At 47.2% G+C, this 19,618-nt stretch overlaps 1 protein-coding gene across 1 annotated transcript; it reads left to right on the top strand.

Moving 5' to 3' along the window:
* Window positions 1-412: 412 nt before the first annotated feature.
* On the top strand, window positions 413-19,000 carry DNASE1L3 (deoxyribonuclease 1L3). Its single transcript, XM_019023676.4, has 8 exons — window positions 413-856; window positions 3,297-3,385; window positions 6,023-6,112; window positions 6,702-6,814; window positions 10,515-10,627; window positions 13,654-13,811; window positions 18,189-18,285; window positions 18,825-19,000. The coding sequence occupies exons 1-8, from the start codon at window positions 716-718 to the stop codon at window positions 18,939-18,941; spliced, it is 918 nt and encodes a 305-aa protein (XP_018879221.4). The 5' UTR covers window positions 413-715; the 3' UTR covers window positions 18,942-19,000.
* The last annotated feature ends 618 nt before the right edge of the window (window positions 19,001-19,618 follow it).

Here is a 19,618-nt window from a genome sequence, read left to right as displayed (position 1 = left end):
ATCACGGGTCTCTCCATGGGTTTCACGGGCTATTTGCTCACAGAGTCCAGGGACATTTTCCTCATCCATTCCATCAGATCCCCAATTGCTTTCTCTGGCAACACACTGCTAGTATTTGTACAGTAAAGCTGCCTAAAAAAATTAAGTAATTCAAACTACTCCTGACCTTACTTTACACCACCAGGGCAATTAGAGTCACAGTCTGGGTGTGTCTGAGGACAGCAGGCCGCCAAATCCCAGTGATTTAGAGAAAACCGAGCAGAATTTCCCATGCCTCCTGCCTCATTGTCCCCCAGCAGAAGGTTCCGTCACCCCAGGTGCCCTCTAGGGTGGACCACTTCCGAGCTCATCCACTGTCAGGAAAAGGCACATGGCATGCAACCGCAGGACCGATGACTAGATGTCAGAGCTGGCTCCCGGTTGGGATATGAGTGACTTTGTGGAGGATGGCGCCTAAATGAGGCATGCCAATTTCCGCACCAGGGTGACGAACATAGGGGCTCCTAAAAGGCTAGCCCAATGTATCTGTATTTCCTTGGGGATTAAAACCCATGATCTTCAGTTCCTCAGAGAACTGAAAGTTGCAAGGAGAAATCCAGTAATTCCTGTTATCTGCAGGCTTTATAAGTCAGTGGAGCCTGCGGAGGTGGCCAGAATCCGGCACTCCAAGCACTGCTGTCTTCTCACGGAGTCTTGAAGCCAGAGCAGCGCCAGGATGTCACAGGAGGTGGCCCCACTGCTGCTTCTCCTCCTCTCCATTCACAGCGCCCTGGCCCTGAGGATCTGCTCCTTCAACGTCAGGTCCTTTGGGGAAAGCAAGCAGGAAGACCAGAATGCCATGGATGTCATTGTGAAGGTGAGCCCCTTTCCTGGGAGGAGGATCCCAGACACCCCTCACACCCTCTCTCCTGTCTGCAGACTTTAAGAGACTCAAGGAACTTAAAGTTGGCCCTTAGGGGGAATGTAGAAGCTGGCTTGGAACAATAACCACTTCAACTCTCTGTACCCCCTGCCGTCATCTTAAAACAGGGGTGATAACAACGGCTCCCTCCGGGGTTGCTGGGGGGACTACAGGAGTTGGCAAATGGAAAGCTCTTAATGTAGTATCTGGCTCATTATACGTTCCAGATAAGGGTTAGCTATTATGATTTTTATTGCTATTTATTGAATGCCTGTATCAGGCACTATAAGCACATGGTTTCATTTCATAATCTTGATGAAGAGGGACTATTACTCCCCATGTAGAGGTGATAAATAAAGAAAGATGAAGTAACCTTATACAGCTACTCCTTTTCACCAACAAAGCCCAGCTCCTTTCTCTCTCTTTCCTTTTCTTCTTTCTTTCTTTCTTCCTTTCTTTTTCTTTCTTTTTCTTTCTTCCCTTTTCTTTCTTCTTTCTGTCTTTTCTTTCTTCTTCCTTTCTCTTTTTCTTTCTGTTTCTTTCTTCCTTTCCCTTCCTTACTTTTTTCCTTCCTTCCTTTTCTCTCCCATCCTCATCATCCCTCCCTCTCTTTGTCTTTCTTCCTTCTTCTCCTCCTTCCTTCCTCTCTCCCTCTCCTCTACTTCCCCACTCCTTCCACCTTCGCTTACGCTTTCCTTGGGTGATATACCCAATGTCTGGGGACACTGCTTGCTTTCTCTGGAGTCAATTGACTCCCTTTATCCTACAGGTTAATTAATTTTTGATGCTGGCAACTTAACCCTTTCCCAGGACTCTGGAAAGGTACTTATTACCTTAGGAAACCTGAGACACCATGGTGTGGTAGGGGGGCCAGGAGCCCTGGGTCCAGATTCCACCTACCAGACTTGTGAGCTTGGGAGGCCCTGCCCCTCCCTGAACCACCAGCTCCCCTAGTAAAATGGCGACCACATCCAAATACCACCTGTAGCACTGGCTGGTGAAGAGAACTCAGGGTGCCTGAGGCACCCAGCAGAGCCTGCAGCAAGGTGGGTATTCATGAGCCAGAGCCGCTGCTGTTGCTCTCATTGGGAAGGAGGATTGGAGTGAGGACTGGCGGGCTCTGTTCTTCCTTGGACGAGCCTCTCAGACCCGGGTGGCCCTGCCCTTTGGGAGGTACCCAAGGCCTTCTAGATGGTGTTGTTTAGCCAGGATAGCAATGCCAAGCCTTTGGGAACCATGACAAGATTGTTCAATGGGAAACCCTGACATGCAAGGCAATGATTTTCCCCACTTCACACATGGCCTGTGGAGCCTGGGTAGCCACTGAGTTCCCATCTCCTTCCTCACTGATGAAACCCGGCTGTCTTTTTGTTCCTTGGTGAGTCCATCACGGGGGCTTGAACTCTGCATCTCCCCTGAGCAGCTGTGTCCTTCAGAGCATGTCCGAAGTCCTTCTCAAGGCTGCCTCACCCTCCCCATCCTGCCAAGAGGCCATCCCCAAAACACTGCAAGAGCTACCCTACAGGGCACTCACAGTCACCCGAGAATGCCAGGCATTCAGAATAGGATTATCTCTAGCACCCATTGACCAAGCACCTCCTATAGGTGCTAATTTTTGTATTTTTAGTAGAGGCGGGTTTCACCATGTTGGCCAGGCTGGTCTCGAACTCCTGACCTCAGACGATCTGCCCATCTTGGCCTCCCAAAGTGCTGGTATTACAGGTGTAAGCCACCGTGCCTGGCTGGGACTGTATTTTAACAGTTCAACATGGTGGACTTTGTAGTCACGCAGACCTAAGTTCAAATCCTGACTCTACCACCTATCCTGGCTGTATGACTTTAAGCTAGTCACTCAACCACTCTGAGCTTGGTTTCTGCCTATGTTTAATGGGCTAATAAGCATAGTTACCCCATAGGGTTGTTGTAAGGCTCAGAGTAGGTTTGCAGTAAATGTCAGCTTTTATAATTATTATCATTATAATTATACCTCTTTATTTCTAATCCAGTCTGTTATCTTTGCTTACTAAGGGCTTAATAAATATTTATTATTATTATTGTAATTATTCAAGCAAAGCCAAGAGGCAGGATATTGTGGGGAGGTCATGAGCAAGGGGCTCTGGGCTTGAATTACATAGGTTCAAATTCTGCCTCCGCCACTTTCTAGTAGGGTGATTGGGAGTGTAGTTTACTCAACTTTCTCTGAGTCTCACGCTCCTCTTTAAAATGTACATAACAAAAGCACCTACCTACCACAGGGAGTCCTTCATTTAGTTCAGAGAAGAAATTATTTTAATAAGCACTCAGTGCAATACTTAAAAACAGTAAGTGTCCAATAAAAGGTTTTATTTATCTGTGGTAAATGACCTCAAACCCCTGGGAATTCTCTTTCTTGCAGGTCATCAAACGCTGTGACATCATACTCGTGATGGAAATCAAGGACAGCAACAACAGGATCTGCCCCATACTGATGGAGAAGCTGAACAGGTAACATGGGGAAGGGTGGGCCCTCTAGGGCTCAAGGTCAAGTGCAAGGGCATCTGAAAACCCCTGGGAACTGAAAGTAATGTGAGATCCCGCACTTGACCACCAGTTCACACAGCCAGTGTTGCCCAGGAGTCCAGCTCCCTTAGCCACGGTCCTGAGAACTTTCAACCAGTTGATTTTACTGTGATAAAATAGAATAGGGGAAATAGATGAGGGGTCTGGACACAGAAAGAAATGAAAAAAGCAGATGAGGCTGAGCTAAAAAGTACAGTTATGAAGAAAATGTTGGAAAAAAGAGAAAAGATTAGAAACCAATAGTAGAAGAAGATAATAAAATTACAATATGCTCACACACAGGAGTATTATGCAGCTGTTAAAAGTCATGCTGGTGGCCAGGTGTGGTGGCACGTGCCTATAGTCTCACCTACCTGGGAGGCTGAGGTGGGAGGATCGCTTGAGCCCATGAGGTTTAGGCTATAGTGAGCCATGATCATACCACTGCACTCTGGCCTGGGCCACAGAGCAAGACCCTATCTCTTAAAAAAAAATCATGCTTGCTACAGAATAAGTTAGAGCTAAATATTCCAGCATGGAATAATGGCCACAATATATTGAAAAAAAGCAAGTTGAGAATTGCAGGTAAAATAGCCCATTTGAGTCATCATGTTACATGAATAAGGCTGTGTTTGTGTTTCCATGTGCATAGAGATGAAAGACTGGAAGGATGCTCTCCAAACTATTAATAGTGGTTACTTCTGGGGGGTGTGATCAGAGAGCTGTGGTGAAAGGGGTTAGTGAAGGAATGAGGGGCACTTGCTTCTTATTTTAGTACTTTTTAAATCTGAGACTCTGTCGCCCAGGCTGGTATGCAGCAGCAGGATCTCGGATCACTGCAACCTTTGCCTCCTGGGTTCAAGTGATTCTCCTGCCTCAGCCTCCCAAGTAGCTGGATTTACAGTCACGCACCCACTATGCCTAGCTAATTTTTGTATTTTTAGTGGAGTCGGGGTTTTGCTATGTTGCCCAGGCTGGCCTCAAATTCCTGACCTCAAGTGATCTGCCCCTCTCAGCCTCCCAAAGTGCTGGGATTACAGGTGTGAGCCGCTGCACCTGGCCATCTCAGCAAGAAACACTTAATAGGGACTTTTGAACAAAAGCCATGTCTGGGTCTTGGGCAGGAGCAAGATGAGATGGTAGATCCTGGTGCCATCATCCCCCAGCCTCTGGGCTTATCCATCATAGGGAAGGAATGTGTAGGACAATTGTAGGGACAGGCAAGAATCCATGTCAGTCTGCCTAAGGGCTTCCCTTATAGTAAGGGAACTGAGTGGGGGACCTGCCTGAGTCACCCAGCCAGGAAGTGGCCAAGCCTACCTTTGAACTTGCGTCACATCTGATCTCATAGCCAGTGCTCTATTCTTTGTCATCTCAGCCTTCCTTGGAGTGTCCCCAGTCAGGTTTATGGGAGACTGAGGGGACAGGTTTGTGGGGGACTGAGGGGACAGGTAGGCTCCAGTCATCTCCTCCACAGTCAGTCTGGGGCGAGTCTTTTCACCACCAGTGGTCTTGGCACTCCCCAACCTATCTAGACTGTCGCGGACTCCAAGCAGAGCCAAGCCTGTTTGTCTCTTTATCTCCCACAAGCCAGGATGGGCCTTAGTCACTTTGCAACTGAGTCACCACAAGCAGTTTGCTAACTCAGGACTTGGCAGGCTATGTTCAAAATAGGGCCAGTCTCCCCAAAGTGGAAGCCTGGCAGAACCTACTGTTCACACTCCTGGGGCCCCAGGGGCTGAGTCTGCCTTAGCATCTGAAGTCCCAGGAATTTCTGTAAGGTCTAAGTTGGCCCCTAAATACCCCTTCTGCTTTTTTTCCAACTGAATCTGAGAATATGCTGCAGCTTTAGACATGCCCTAGATCTTTTTGTGAGCAGATAGAGTGAAATTGTGTTAGGCTCTGCCCAGAGTGGAGTTATCAGCAGGTTTGGTAAACACACAGAAAGAGTCCGCTTTCCCTGGTGCAGGTGAGGGGCAAGGTCAATGGGACATCATGGCTGTATCCTCAGCACCCAGGATATAAACAACAGTGAATTGAAATCATGGTCCCAAAGCTTGTAAAAAAATGCCTGGAGGCTTTCAGAGGAGAGAATATTTCTGCTTATCATAAATGCTCAGGAGTGGTTCGTGGACGCGGACAGGTGGCCTGATGACATTTATTCCACCAGAAAGCATGAGCTGCAGCTGCAGCCACGGGCATGAGTGGGGTCAGGGGCTGATTCTGGCCAAGATTGTCTTCTAGGGTCTCAGTGGCCTCCCACAGGTACAGGCCAAAGCATGCGGGTTTTGGGGTGAGTTGGATCTAGGTTCAAATCCCAGCTTTGGGCTTGCAAACCATAGAAAGGGGGTAATGATAACACTCTCCTCATAAGGCAAGAAATAATGGCTGTAAAGATCCTGGCAGATGCCACATTCCAGCCAATCAATGGTGGCTCTTCTTATTGGACTCAAAGGTTATGATGAACAGTGGCCCTTCCACATGATGCCATTGGGCGTATGGAGGCAGATTGGAAAGAAAGGAACGTGTACAGTAGGGGAATGTTTATTCTTCAAGATGCAGTGTAAAATCTTTGTTTTCTAGAAATTCAAGGAGAGGCATAACGTACAACTATGTGATTAGCTCTCGGCTTGGAAGAAACACATATAAAGAACAATATGCGTTTCTCTACAAGTAAGTACCACCTATGCTCCCTGGAACATGGCCACCAATAAATCGTGAATTGAATCAAAATACATGTCTTTTCTTCAAAACCAAATTTTGATTTCTAACCAATTCTCAGTGTTCATCAAAATAATTGCTGTCAAAACTAGGGGCTTATGCAAAGTATTAACTCTTCAAGCTGAAAACACAAGGGGTCTCCAAACACCTAATTTGTTGGTTGGCTCCATGGTTGGCAGGCCAGGAGTTCTTTACTCCTTATAGTCAAGTCCTGGCCCAGGGCCGGAAAGCTGAGGTTCTCAGCACAGCTGATTCCTGAACTTCGTATTCTTTTCCTCTTCCTGCTAGTAATTTCTTAAGTCTGAACATTAACTTTTGGGTGCCACAGATAACTAGTATGGCTCAGATCTTCAGCTCCCAGATTCGCAACACCTCCCTGGCTGTTGAGAAGAGTTGACTCAGCCTTGTTCTCAGGAAAACGATCCTGTGCTTGAGCCTGCTCTGGAGTCTGAGAAAGCCATGGGAACCTACATCTCTGCTTCATGAAAGTAGTAAGAAAAGGGCTGACTCAGCTGGGAGGACTTCCTTTTCCTTCTTATAGGGAAAAGCTGGTGTCTGTGAAGAGGAGTTATCACTATCATGACTATCAGGATGGAGATGCAGATGTGTTTTCCAGGGAGCCCTTTGTGGTCTGGTTCCAATCTCCCCACACTGGTAAGACCCACAGGCCTCTCTCTCTGGGACCTCCCCCAACGGCCCATGAATGCGCAGCAGCCTTGAGCATGAGCTCAGGTTTATGCAGCCCATTAGGGAGGCATTAGGCTGGATGTGACAGTGCATTGCTTCTAACACTTCAATGTAGATGATGCAGTTCAGTGTGATAGCACCAGGCTTGCTTCTCAGAATGCCATGACTCAAGACTTCCCCAGCCCAGAACCCACTTTCTGGAAGCAATTGTAGTCCACTCTCTTTGGAGAGGTTAGGCTCATGGAGATTGTTTTCTGCAATTCCTTGGTACCTGTCAAGTACAACTCTTCCTTCCTTTTTAAAAATTCTGGCTGGGTGTGGTGGCGCATGGCTGTAATCCCAGCACTTTGGGAGGCTGAGGCGGGTGGATCACCTGAGGTCAGGAATTTGAGACCAGACTAGCCAACATGGTGAAACCCCGTCTCTACTAAAAATACAAAAATTAGCTGGGCATGGTGGTGCGCACCTGTAATCCCAGCTACTCGGGAGGCTGAGGCAGGAGAATCGCTTGAACCAGGGAGGCAGAGGTTGCAGTGAGCCGAGATCATACCACTGCACTCCAGCTTGGGCGATAGAGTGAGACTCTTGTCTCAAAAAAAAAAAAAAAAAAATCCTAAGCAGTGGCTTAGGTGAACCCCTAGCCTAGAGGCTCACTCTCCCTCCAGTCACTGCATCGCAGACTCCTCCACAGGCTGCAGCGGGTGAGGAAATCCAAATGGATTGCTCCCTGAACTCTAACAACAGTACTTGTACTGGCCCCTGATTAAGTGCCAGCCTCCTGTAATCCTTGCAATGACTGCAAGGTAGGGAGTAGGATTATCTCCACTTTACATTTCAGGAAACTGAGGTTTAAAAAGGCATGGAGTCACCCAGCTACTGAAATGGACAGGCCAGGGTTGTAACCCAGGCCACCACCTCAGGAGCTCATGTTCTTTTTTTTTTTTTTCTGTTTTTGAGATAGGGCCTTGCTCTGTCATCCAGTCTGGAATGCAGTGGCATGATCTTGGCTCACTGCAACCTCCACCTCCTGGGCTCAAGCAATCTTCGCACCTCAGCCTCGCAAGTAGCTCAGACTATAGGCATGCACCACCACACTCAGCTAATTTTAAAATTTTTAAATAGCGAGATAGGTCTCGCTATGTTGCCTAGGCTGTTCTTGAACCCCTGAGCTCAAGCCATCTGCCTGCCTTGGCTTCCCAAAGTGCTGGGATTACAGGTCTAAGCCACTGTGCCCAGCCAGTGGTTAACATGCAGTGTTATGCAATGCTCGATGGAGTCAAGAATCAAATATTTTTTCAGTACCTACTATGTACCAGGCTCTGTTGAGGGCACTGGGCAAGACAGAGGAGGTGACATTGGGCTGTGACCTGAAGAAATCAGCCATACAGAGGGCTGGAGAAAGGGCATTCCACGTGGAGGGCACAGTGAGCACAAAAGCTCAGAAGTGGGAAGGAGGCTGGAATATTTAGGGGGACCAAAAAGAGGATGGGGGAGTGCAGTGGAGGCCTGAGGAGGAGAGCTGGCAATGAGGACACGTGGGGCCCTGGATGCAGCCTGCTGGGCTGAGTTCTGGCTCCTCTCTGTGTGACTTGAGCAGTGACCGCCCCACAGCCCGTGTCTGTTGAGGTAAGAGTGGGAATCCAGGCTGAGAATGAGGGGAAGTCCCAGGAGGAGCTGCTCAGAAGGTGACAGCTGCTGTTAGCAGGTGGGCCAGGCACGGCTTCTGAGGCTCGCGCACATTGCCACACTCAGGCTCTCAGTCCTCCAACGGTGGGGGAAGGTTTTCAGACACTTCACAAAAGTCTTTCGTGAAGACCATGCTAATTTTTAAATAGCTTTTTGGAACTTTTGTTCTTAATTACAAAGGAGTATAAACTGACAAGCCTCAATTTTTTTTTTTTTTTTTTTTTTTTTTTTTTTTTTTTTTTAGACAGAGTTTCGCTCTTGTTGCCCAGGCTGGAGTGCAGTGGCGTGATCTAGGCTCACCACAACCTCTGCCTCCCAGGTTCAAATGATTCTCCTGCCTCAGTCTCCCAAGTAGCTGGGATTACAGGCATGCACCACCACCCCCAGCTAATTTTGTATTTTTAGTAGAGACAGGTTTTCTCCATGATGGTCAGGCTGATCTTGAACTCCCGACCTCAGGTGATCCACCAGCCTCAGCCTCCCAAAGTGGTGGGATTACAGAAGTAAGCCAACACGCCCGGCCAATTTTTTTTTAACTAGAAAATGTATGACTGGGCTCGGTGGCTCATGCCTGTAATCCCAGCACTTTGGGAGGCTGAGATGGGTCAGTTTATACTCTTTTTGTAGCTCCCAGCTGGGTGTGGTGGCTCACACCTGTAATCCCAGCACTTTGGGAGGCTGAGATGGGTGGATCACCTGAGGTTGGGAGTTTGAGAGCAGCCTGACCAACATGGAGAAATCCTGTCTCTACCAAAAAAAAAAAAACAAAACACAAAGTTAGCCAGGCATGATGGTGCATGCCTGTAATCCCAGTTACTTGGGAGGCTGAGGCAGGAGAATCGCTTGAACCTGGGAGGCAGAGGTTGCAGTGAGCCGAAATTGTGCCATTGCACTCCAGCCTGGGCAACAAGAATGAAACTCCGTCTCAAAAAAAAAAAGGAAACCTTTAAAAAAAAAAAGAAGAAAATACAACCATAAATATATGCAATTTTTCCTGTCAATCAAAAAAAGAAAGAAAAGGGATAAAATACATCAGAAACAAAAGAAAATACAGATTTGCCACACACACAAAAAGGGGAAAATAAAAGCACTCACAATGCCAGCATGGAACACAGTTGTTATAAGTAAAATGTTTATTTAGAAACAGAATGCTTGTTCCCTGGTACTGCAAGGAAAAATCAACATTCAGATAAAAAGTTTTCTCAGCAAGCCAATTTTACTTTCTGCAGAAAGGGTGCTCCTTGCAGATGGAACAATGGCGAGAGCACGCCTGAATAAAGGAGGGAAGCAATTTTTATCCTTTACTCAGCTTGTCCCTGCTACTGTGTCCTGTCTCTCTATTGGCTGGAGCGAGACCACACAATCTAAGCTAACCCGACTGGCTAATAATTTAAACCTTTCTTAAATAGGTAAAGGCAAGGGAGAACAAAGGAAAAGAGGAAGTTGCTTATGCCAAATAGGGAAGGGGCAAAGGCTGTGAGCTGGAATGTGCCTGTGAGCTGGAATGTCCAGCACAAATATCTTGGTTAAGGTACAAGGACATAGAATGTACTACGTGCCTGTGAGCATGTCTAACAGCTACATAGGATAGAGCTTAACAAAGAGTTATTAGCACAAAGCAAGGAGGCTTGAAGGAAGTTAGTCTTTAAAGGAAACTATTATTTCTAACACTTATGATTTATTCTTTAATAAGAAGGGAAACTTTGAAGAGGAAACTTTTTTACTTTCTACAACAGTCTACCAGCTTTCTCTTAGCCATGAAGGGCAACTGGGAGAAATGAGTCTTTCGTGTACTAAAAATAGGCAGCCTAATGACCCCAAGATCATTAAAATCTCGGCCACTGGCTGGACCCTCTGGGAACTGGGGACCCAGACAATGCAGCCTGTGCCTTCTGGAGGGGACAGCCTGTTTCCCTCCAGCAGTGTTTATGAGACCTTGACAGGGGAAGTGTGTGACCCCCGCCTCTTTCCTGTTTCTCAGCTGTCAAGGACTTCGTGATTATCCCCCTGCACACCACCCCAGAGACATCCGTTAAAGAGATCGATGAGTTGGTTGAGGTCTACATGGACGTGAAACACCACTGGAAGGCGGAGGTGATGACTGCTGTGTCAGCCGAATTCCCACCTAGCGGGGGCAGGCTCTGGTCCCTGAGTGGGATGAGCACCTCTCCAGGGAGGGGGAGGGAGAAGGGCATGTGCAGGCTACCACCACTTACAGCATTCTTTAAGGCCTTTCTTCAGCCCTAAGTATCCCTTTTGCTAAATCTGCCTGGGTACCCTGCATGTGGGCCTTGGGAATTGCCACACTTTCCCATTAATAACAGATGCCAACATTTACTGAGTGAATAGCTAGTGCCAGGCACTGTGCTGAGACTTGACATGGACAAGTTTATTTAATCCTCCCAATAATCCCTTGAGGTAGCTACAGTACCTTTCTCATTCCCACTTTGCAATTGAGAAGTGTGAGGCATAGAGCAGTCAGGATTGTTTCAGTTGCAAGGGACAGAATCTTAACATGGCTCATGAAAAAAAGGAGCAATTGATTGGTTTGTGTAACTGAAATGTCCAGGAGTACTTCAGGCATAGCTGGATCCAGGGCTCAGACAAGGTAATCAGAGCTTGATTTGTCTCTTCCTTTCTATCTCCTGGTTGCCCTTTCCTCTGTGTGGCTCCATTCTCAGGTTGGCTCCACCCATGGGATGGCAGGACAGCCACCAGCAGCCTCCAGACCAAAATAAATTTTCTTTCCCACAAGGCAACAAATACTGTGGGACTGAGTCTCATTGGCTCTGACTGGGTCAGGTGTCCATCCCTGAACCAATCATTGTGATCAGGGTGTTGAGATACTCTGGTTGGCTAAATCTGTGTCCACCCCAGCTGCACCCCAAACTCAGTTTGAGGTGGAGGAGGGATGGGTGGTCTCCCAAAGGAACTTGGGGTGCTATTTTCACAGAAGGGGGCACATATTTGCCATCCCTGTAGGCTCAGTTCTTTCCACTTTTGGAAGAGACCACTTGTGGCTGTGAGGGGCTGTGAAAGCTCTTGGTAAATATGGAAGTGCACCCAAGGGTTCTTCTTCTGTATTTCTCTTTTCTCGTTTCGGAATGTGACTCCTGTGATCCCCGTTCCTCCTCTTGAGTTCTGCTGCTCAAATGCAAAATGAATCAAATAAAGTGTGAACATAGTCCATCAGAGCTGGGGCATGGAAAAGACCAGGGGTGTATTTCATTGCTTATTAATAAATAGGTCAAAAGAAAGATTCATTCTTTCCAAAAATTATGAAATCATTCACTTATTAAACAAGAATGTATTGAGCATCTATTGAGTGTTGGGCTGTGGGGAGGCATCAGTGGCCTAAAAGTGAACAAGAGGGGAAACTGCTTCAGTGAAGCAGACTGGGATGTGATTCTTTTTTTTTTTTTTTTTTTTTTTTCTTGAGATGAAGTCTCGCTCTTGTCCCCAGGCTGGAGTGCAATGGTGCAATCTTGGCTCACTGCAACCTCCACCTCCTGGGTTCAAGCGATTTTCCTGCCTCCCGAGTAGCTGGGATTACAGGCATGTGCCACCACGCCTGGCTAATTTTTATATTTTCAGTAGAAATGGGGTTTCACCATGTTGGCCAGGCTGGTCTCGAACGCCTGACCTCAGGTGATCCACCCGCCTCGGCCTCCCAAAGTGCTGGGATTACAGGCGTGAGCCACGGCGCCTGGCTGGGATGCGATTCTTGACTTCACCATTTGAACCTCCCAGTCCTGTGGCCTAGAGCAGGTCACTTAATCTCTCAGTCCTGTTTCTATAGAAGTTAGTGGGCCCTTGTACCTCCTACTGTTTATTGCTGCGAGGTGTAAATTTAAAAACACCTAGTGCTAGGCCTGGCACATAGTGAATGTTCAGCAAATCATGTCTATATTAGCAGAAACTGGTGATCACTGAGGTTAAGGATGACACTCTGTCCTCAACTGAACCCATCAATCACGGGGAAAATTGTGATCACCAAGGTCAAGATAAAATGTTCTTGAAGAAAACTCTGAAGTCAGCAATGCCCCACCAAACAATAGCACAAACAAGGAAATCTGGCACTTCCTCTGGATTGTGGAATGTTGAAAATTCTGTTCCAAGAGCCTTGCAGGGAAAAATATTTCCAAGATAGGAAGTTTCTGTTGGTGGCCTTGGGTGGGGGTGGACAGCTCACTCGATGGTCCCCTCCCCAGAAGATGCCTCCCACCTCCTCAAGGGACTGAATTTTCACAGAAATAAGTTTCCAACTTCAAAACAATAGGAGAGAAAGAGTGATGCCAGGGTTGTCAATACACCACCCAAATTCACTTTTCCTGCTTGAAAACAAAAGGCGTTGATTCATTCGTATATTTACACCCTACAGTAGTTTGAGCCAGGGACAAAAGATGTGAGGGAATAGATTCACTGAAATTTTTTTTATCCACACCTGACTCTGCATGCTGAATTATGGAAATGTGGTGACTAAGAACAGCAAACATTCTCCTTCCTGTTAAGAACATCCTCCCTGGTACGCACTCGCCTGTCATCGACTCATCAAAACTGTGACTCAATTTTAAACAACAAAAAGAAATTTTTAAAGGCCTTGTATTCATTTGCTAGAGCTGCCATAACAAAGTACCATACTGAAGACTGGGAAGTTTAAACAATAGAAAGTGAGTTCGTCACCGTTCTGGAGGCTGGAAGTCCCAGATCAAGGTGTGCCAGCAGGGCTGGTGTCTTTTGGGGGCCTCTCTCCTTGGTTTGTAGACGGCCATCTTCTTCCAGTGTCTGCATGGTCTTTGCTCCACTTTTCTGTGTCCTAATTTCCCCTTTTTACAAGAATGCCAGTCATATTGGATTAGAGCCCATCCATATGACCTCATTTTACCTTAATTCCCTCTTGAAAGGTTCTATCTCCAAATACAGTCGCATTCTAAGGTGCTGGGTGTTAGGACTTCAACATAGGAATTTGGCCGGGGCGGAAGCAGCGGGTAGACATGATTCAGCCCATAACAGACCCTGTTGTTTACTGGGCCTGGGAGGCAGAGTCTTTGCTAGAGTCCAGCGTGAAAGTATTCTGCAGCAGCACCCACCAGGTGACAGTTCCAAATCTTGTCTTTTAGAATTTCATTTTCATGGGTGACTTCAATGCCGGCTGCAGCTACGTCCCCAAGAAGGCCTGGAAGAACATCCGCTTGAGGACTGACCCCAGGTTTGTTTGGCTGATCGGGGACCAAGAGGACACCACGGTGAAGAAGAGCACCAACTGTGCATATGACAGGTAGGAGGCCCTGCAGGGTGCTGCTGGCTCACCACAGTGCTTGGTGTGCACTAGGAAAGACGCAAGGTGGCTGGGCACTGTGGCTCACGCCGGTAGTCCTAGCACTTTGGGAGGCCTCGATGGGGGGATCGCCTGAGTACAGGAGTTTGAGACCAGCCTGGGCAACATGACGAAACCCGGTCTCTACAAAAAATACAAAAATTAGCCAGGCATGGTGGCACACACCTATACTCCCAGCTACTCAGGAGGCTGAGGTGGGAGGATCACTTGAGCCCAGAAGGTGGAGGCTGCAGTGAGCCAGGATCGCACCACTGCACTCCAGCCTGGGTAACAGAGTGAGACTTTGTCTCAAAAATAAAAAATAAAAATAAAAATAAGAAAAGCACACTGCTTGGAGAGCTGAGTCAATTAAATGTCAGGCCCCTCTACTGGGTACCACATGCAGTGTATGAACCACAGGACCCTATGCAGTGGCCCTGGGCACTTTGCTTAGCAGAGGTAAGCACTGGCTTCGGTATCAGATAGGCCTGGACTTAAATCCTGACATTACCACTTCATATGTCTGTGACCAAGAGACAAGCTCTCTGTGTCTTTCATTTCCTCCCCTGTAAAATGGAAGTTATCCTAGTGCCTCACTCATGAAGATCCGATGTGGAGTAAATGAAATAACATGTCAGGCTGCTAGCACAATGCCTGGCATACGGCAAGTGCTCATTACATTCATGGGCTGTTCATTGTTCCATCACAAAGACTTACCGCAATTGATTCACCCAATCCCCATCATTAGGCATTAGGTTATTACCAAGGGTTTGCTGTTATAAATACTGCTAAAATCAATATCCTCTGTGCATTTTGTGCAAGTATTTATGATTTCCTCAGGAAGCAACCCTAAAAATTAGACCAATTGGTGCAACGGTATTTATATTTTTAAAGCTTTAGCTACATATTCCTAAATGCAATGCATACATTTAAGTCCTAGCATTCCCTCATGCTTTTTAAAGTCCCTTCAGGGATTTTCAAACAGCTTTCATCTTTGCTCCTTCAATGGGGACAGAGGGGGGAGTGCCTGAGGCGTGTGAATATTAGTGATATTCCATCACAGAGACCACAGGTGGGGAAACCCCTAGGAGCCTGGTCCCAGGTGGTGGCCACAGTTCCCAGAGCTCAGCCTGCCACGAGGAAGTGTGAGATGGCCATCTGCATGAGAGCCACCAGGCCACTCGTTTTCACTTCCTCTCAGAGTTTTTTTTTTTTTTTTTTTTTTTTTTTTAGACAGAGTCTCGCTCTGTTGCCCAGGCTGGAGTGCAGTGGCGCGATCTCGGCTCACTGCAAGCTCCGCCTCCCGGGTTCACGCCATTCTCCTGCCTCAGCCTCCCAAGTAGCTGGGACTACAGGCGCCTGCCACCACGCCTGGCTAATTTTTTTTTTTATATATATTTTTAGTAGAAACAGGGTTTCACCATGTTACCCAGGATGGTCTTGATCTCTTGACCTTGTGATCCGCCCGCCTCGGCCTCCCAAAGTGCTGGGATTACAGGCGTGAGCCACCATGCCCGGCCTGTTCCTCTTGGAGCTTTTGAGGCTGGTGTTTCCTTTGCAGAAGTTATCACTCTGCAAAGTGGGAACCCAAGGCAGGGAGTTACAGGGGTCTAAGTACCCAGACCCCCTATTTTGAAGGACTTCCAGCAAAGCCGGGACGATGGCCACTCACTCACTTACACATGGCAGTTGTGTGCCCGTGGGTAGGTCAAGTCCCTTCTCCAGCGCCATTCTTCTCCCCTGGCAAATGAGTGGGAAGTGATTGAAAATGATACAGAAGAATCAGAAGGCAACATGGCCACAGTAGATCAGGTGGGGGGTAGAACAGGTTAGAAAAAGATGTTTACTAAAAGGATCCTGATTTTATACACATGTATCCCAAAGGACGGTGGGATTACATGTGACATTTTAAAGATTCATTTCTTATTTTGATGCTCTGAATTTTGTTTCTCATAACAACATGTATAACTCTTGTGCCTCTTTCTTTTCTTTTTTTTGAGACAGAGTCCCGCTCTGTCGCCCAGGCTGGAGTGCAGTGGCACGATCTTGGCTCACTGCAACCTCCGCCTCCTGGGTTCAAGCGATTTTCCTGCCTCAGCCTCCCAAGTAGCTGGGATTACAGGCATACACCACCATGCCCCGCTTTTTTTTTTTTTTTTTTTGTAATTTTAGTAGAGATGGGGTTTCGCCATGTTGGCCAGGCTGGTCTTGAACTCGTGACCACAGGTGATCCGCCTGCTTTGGCCTCCCAAAGTGTTGGATTCCAGGTGTGAGCCACCATGCCCGGCCTCTTGTGGCTTTTAAAAAGTCATAGGCCAGTTGTGGTGGCATATGCTGTAATCCCAGCTACTTGGGAGGCTGAGGCAGGAGGATCACTTGAGCCCAGGAGTTCAAGGCTTTAGAACAACATGATCACATGCCTGTGAATAGCCATGGCACTCCAGCCTGGACAACATAGTGAGACCTGTCTCAATACAATAAAATAAAAAGTAAAATTAAATAAAATAAACGGAGAAAATAAAAAGCCATAAAAATGATGTTTTAAAAATGTAATTAGACAAGATGGTCTCAATTCCAGTCTTTGTTCCATGTTCACATATTTATCAAACACCTCTCATGTGCTGAGTGCTGGGGGAACATGCAAAGATGCCCAGGATCTGGCTGGTGCCCTGGACTGAAAACTTCACATACACACTGGCCTGGTCCTGCACATCCCTAGAAGAAGTCAGAAATGGAAGAGCCTTTAACATGTCATTCTTTGCTTTCTGAGTCTTAAAGAAAGCTTTCACAAATGTCTAACTTGATGCAAAGAATTTACATTTGGGTTGAATTAAAAGCCGTAGCCCGGGCCGGGCGTGGTGGCTCACACCTGTAATCCCAGCACTTTGGGAGGCTGCGGCCAGTGGATCACGAGGTCAGGAGATCGAGACCATCCTGGCTAACACAGTGAAACCCCGTCTCTACTAAAAAATACAAAAAAAATTAGCCAGGCGTGGTGCCGGGCGCCTGTAGTCCCAGCTACTCGGGAGGCTGAGGCAGGAGAATGGCATGAACCCAGGAGGCAGAGCTTGCAGTGAGCCGAGATTGCACCACTGCACTCTAGCCTGGGCGACACAGAGAGACTCCGTCTCAAAAAAAAAAAAAAAAAAAAAAAAGCCGTAGCCCCGGAGCGGCGGCTTACACCGGTAATCCCAGCACTTTGGGAGGTTGAGGTGGGCGGATCACCAAATGTCACGAGTTCAAGACCAGCCTGGCCAACAGGGCAAAACCCCGTCTCTACTAAAAATACAAAAATTAGCCAGGTGTGGTGGCACACACCTATAATCCCAGCTACTTGGGAGGCTGAGGCAGGAGAATCGCTTCAACCCAGAAGGTGGAGGTTGCAGTGAGCTGAGATGGCGCACTGCTCTCCAACCTGGGCGACAGAGCATGACTGTGTCTCAAAAAAAAAAAAAAAAAAAAAGTTAGTTGTGCTGGTGATGTTAGCAAATGCAGATACCAAAACTGTTGATTAGAATGGGGAAAGCCCAGTGGTCACTCATGAAATGGCAGTTTGACTCACCTTGCCATTCCTCGGGAAGTCACTCAGGACCATGTAGACCACAACTGCATCACCCAACTTGGGATATGTTAGTTTGTTTCCAAAACTCATTTGACTACCTCATTCTTACTTTTTGTCATTATTGCAAAGCACATATACTGTGATTTTTCTCGATATTTTCCATTAAATCGCTTAATTTCTTGCTGAAATAAATTTTTAAAAGAAATTTCTTGATACTAGCATGAGTAAGAAAGCAGCAGCATTTGCCATATATTGAAGGTAACGTAAAAATTAAGTCCAGTGAAAATCATGCCTTGTTAAATTCTGCCTTAATTCTCTTGCCTGCAGAATGCTCGGAGATGGCAGCCTACTCTCTGTCAACACGGGACTGAGGGAGGTATTAAAGACAAACCAGCACCTCCCTGAGAATTTCTCCATAATCAAATCAGGGAAAGTGAAAAATAATTGAAAAAGGAACAGCGTTCTCAGTACGCAAGTCATTGTTGTGTGGGATAGTGTGCGTGTGTCATATAAAATCTTCTCCTACTCCACCAGAACATTGCCCACACTGGGAGACAGTGTCCTGGTGTCCACAGAACCATGGCAGGGACTGATCCTATTTCACAGTTGTAGGCACTGTCCTTTAGGGTCACAGGCTAAAACCAGGTCTGGACTTTGAGCGCCACATGAAAGGGCCAGACTGCTCGGTTAATTCCAGACAGCAAACACAGACCTTGGTTTGATCTCAGCAATCACAGGTTGGATTAACACAACTGTTTTTCCTCCCCTTGTTCCAGGATTGTGCTTAGAGGACAAGAAATCGTCAGTTCTGTTGTTCCCAAGTCAAACAGTGTTTTTGACTTCCAGAAAGCTTACAAGCTGACTGAAGAGGAGGTAAGGTTGCCATCTTGTCTTTCTATGCCATTGTCCTGGAAAGATGAGTTAGCTTGGGCAACATGATGAGACCCCATCTCTATGAAAAATTCAAAAAAATTAGCTGGGCATGGTGGTGCATGCCTATGGTCCCAGCTACTTGGGAGGCTGAGGTGGGAGGATCACTTGAGTCCAGGAAGCGGAGGTTGCAGTGAGCCAAGATCGCACCACTGCACTCCAGGCTGGGCAACAGAGTGAGATCCTGTCTCAAAAAAAAAAAAAATAAAAGATGGGTTGATGTCACCCTTTGAGGTCACCACTGAAGACACAACATTGGGCACTAGACCTTGACCCTCAGTGCCTATGATTCTGTGATTTGAGGCCCCTCCAAAATTTCTGATCGAGCTGGTCTTGGAATGACGCTTAACAGTGTGTGTTCTGTGGGGTGACTTCGGGCATTTCATCTCCCCTCCCTGGTCCTGAATTTGCTCATCGCTAAAATGAAAGCATCTCCCAGGCATCTCCTAATTTCCATGTCTACCTCCCCTTTCTCCTTATAGGCCCTGGATGTCAGCGACCACTTTCCAGTTGAATTTAAACTACAGTCTTCAAGGGCCTTCACCAACAGCAAAAAATCTGTCACTCAAAGGAAGAAAACAAAGAGCAAACACTCCTAGATCCAAGGGTCTCATCTTATTAACCATTTCTTGCCTCTAAATAAAATGTCTCTAACAGATATGAACTGCTCCCTGTACTTAGGAAACAAGAGTGATCCAACTGCTTTCATTTTTTGACCTGAATTTATTCTGACTTGAGCCAAATTGGAAGGAGAATCTTTTGTATCTCTCTTGGTCTCATACCTCACCTGAATTGTCCAAAAGGGAACCAGGGGCATTTGTAGACCAAAATGATGATCTTCATGCCCTGAGCCAGAGCCCCATCCACTGTCACTGGCCCTGCTCAACTCTGTCACGCGAGAGGCTGCAGGGGGAGGAAGAGCATCAGCTTTCAGTCCTCATGAGGGGTCCTGTTCCACACGCAATGACCAGAAACACCAAGGCCCCAGCTGCCCCTGTGATTTGGGCAATTAACTGTTTTAAGAGTCTGCCCCCTCCTCTCTGAGGTCAGGCCACCATCACGTCTCACAGTGTTGAGGGATAAAGGCCACTCCCACCTGGTTTCTCTGCCTTCGAATTGTCCTCCAACTCAGCCAGCCCAGGAAGCATCAGTGTCATCCTCTGAAATACTAATCTGACCACAGCCCACCCTCAGTCCCACCCTCTGCCCATAAATCCTTCAGCGGCTCCCATCACCATCGGAGAGAGCTCAGTCTTGGCCACCAGGAAGGTCTCTG

Source organism: Gorilla gorilla, chromosome 2 (assembly GCF_029281585.2).
Source record: "Gorilla gorilla gorilla isolate KB3781 chromosome 2, NHGRI_mGorGor1-v2.1_pri, whole genome shotgun sequence".
NCBI lineage: Eukaryota > Metazoa > Chordata > Mammalia > Primates > Hominidae > Gorilla > Gorilla gorilla.
Note: the sequence above shows the minus strand (reverse complement) of the source record. Positions and strands in the feature narration are given on the sequence as shown.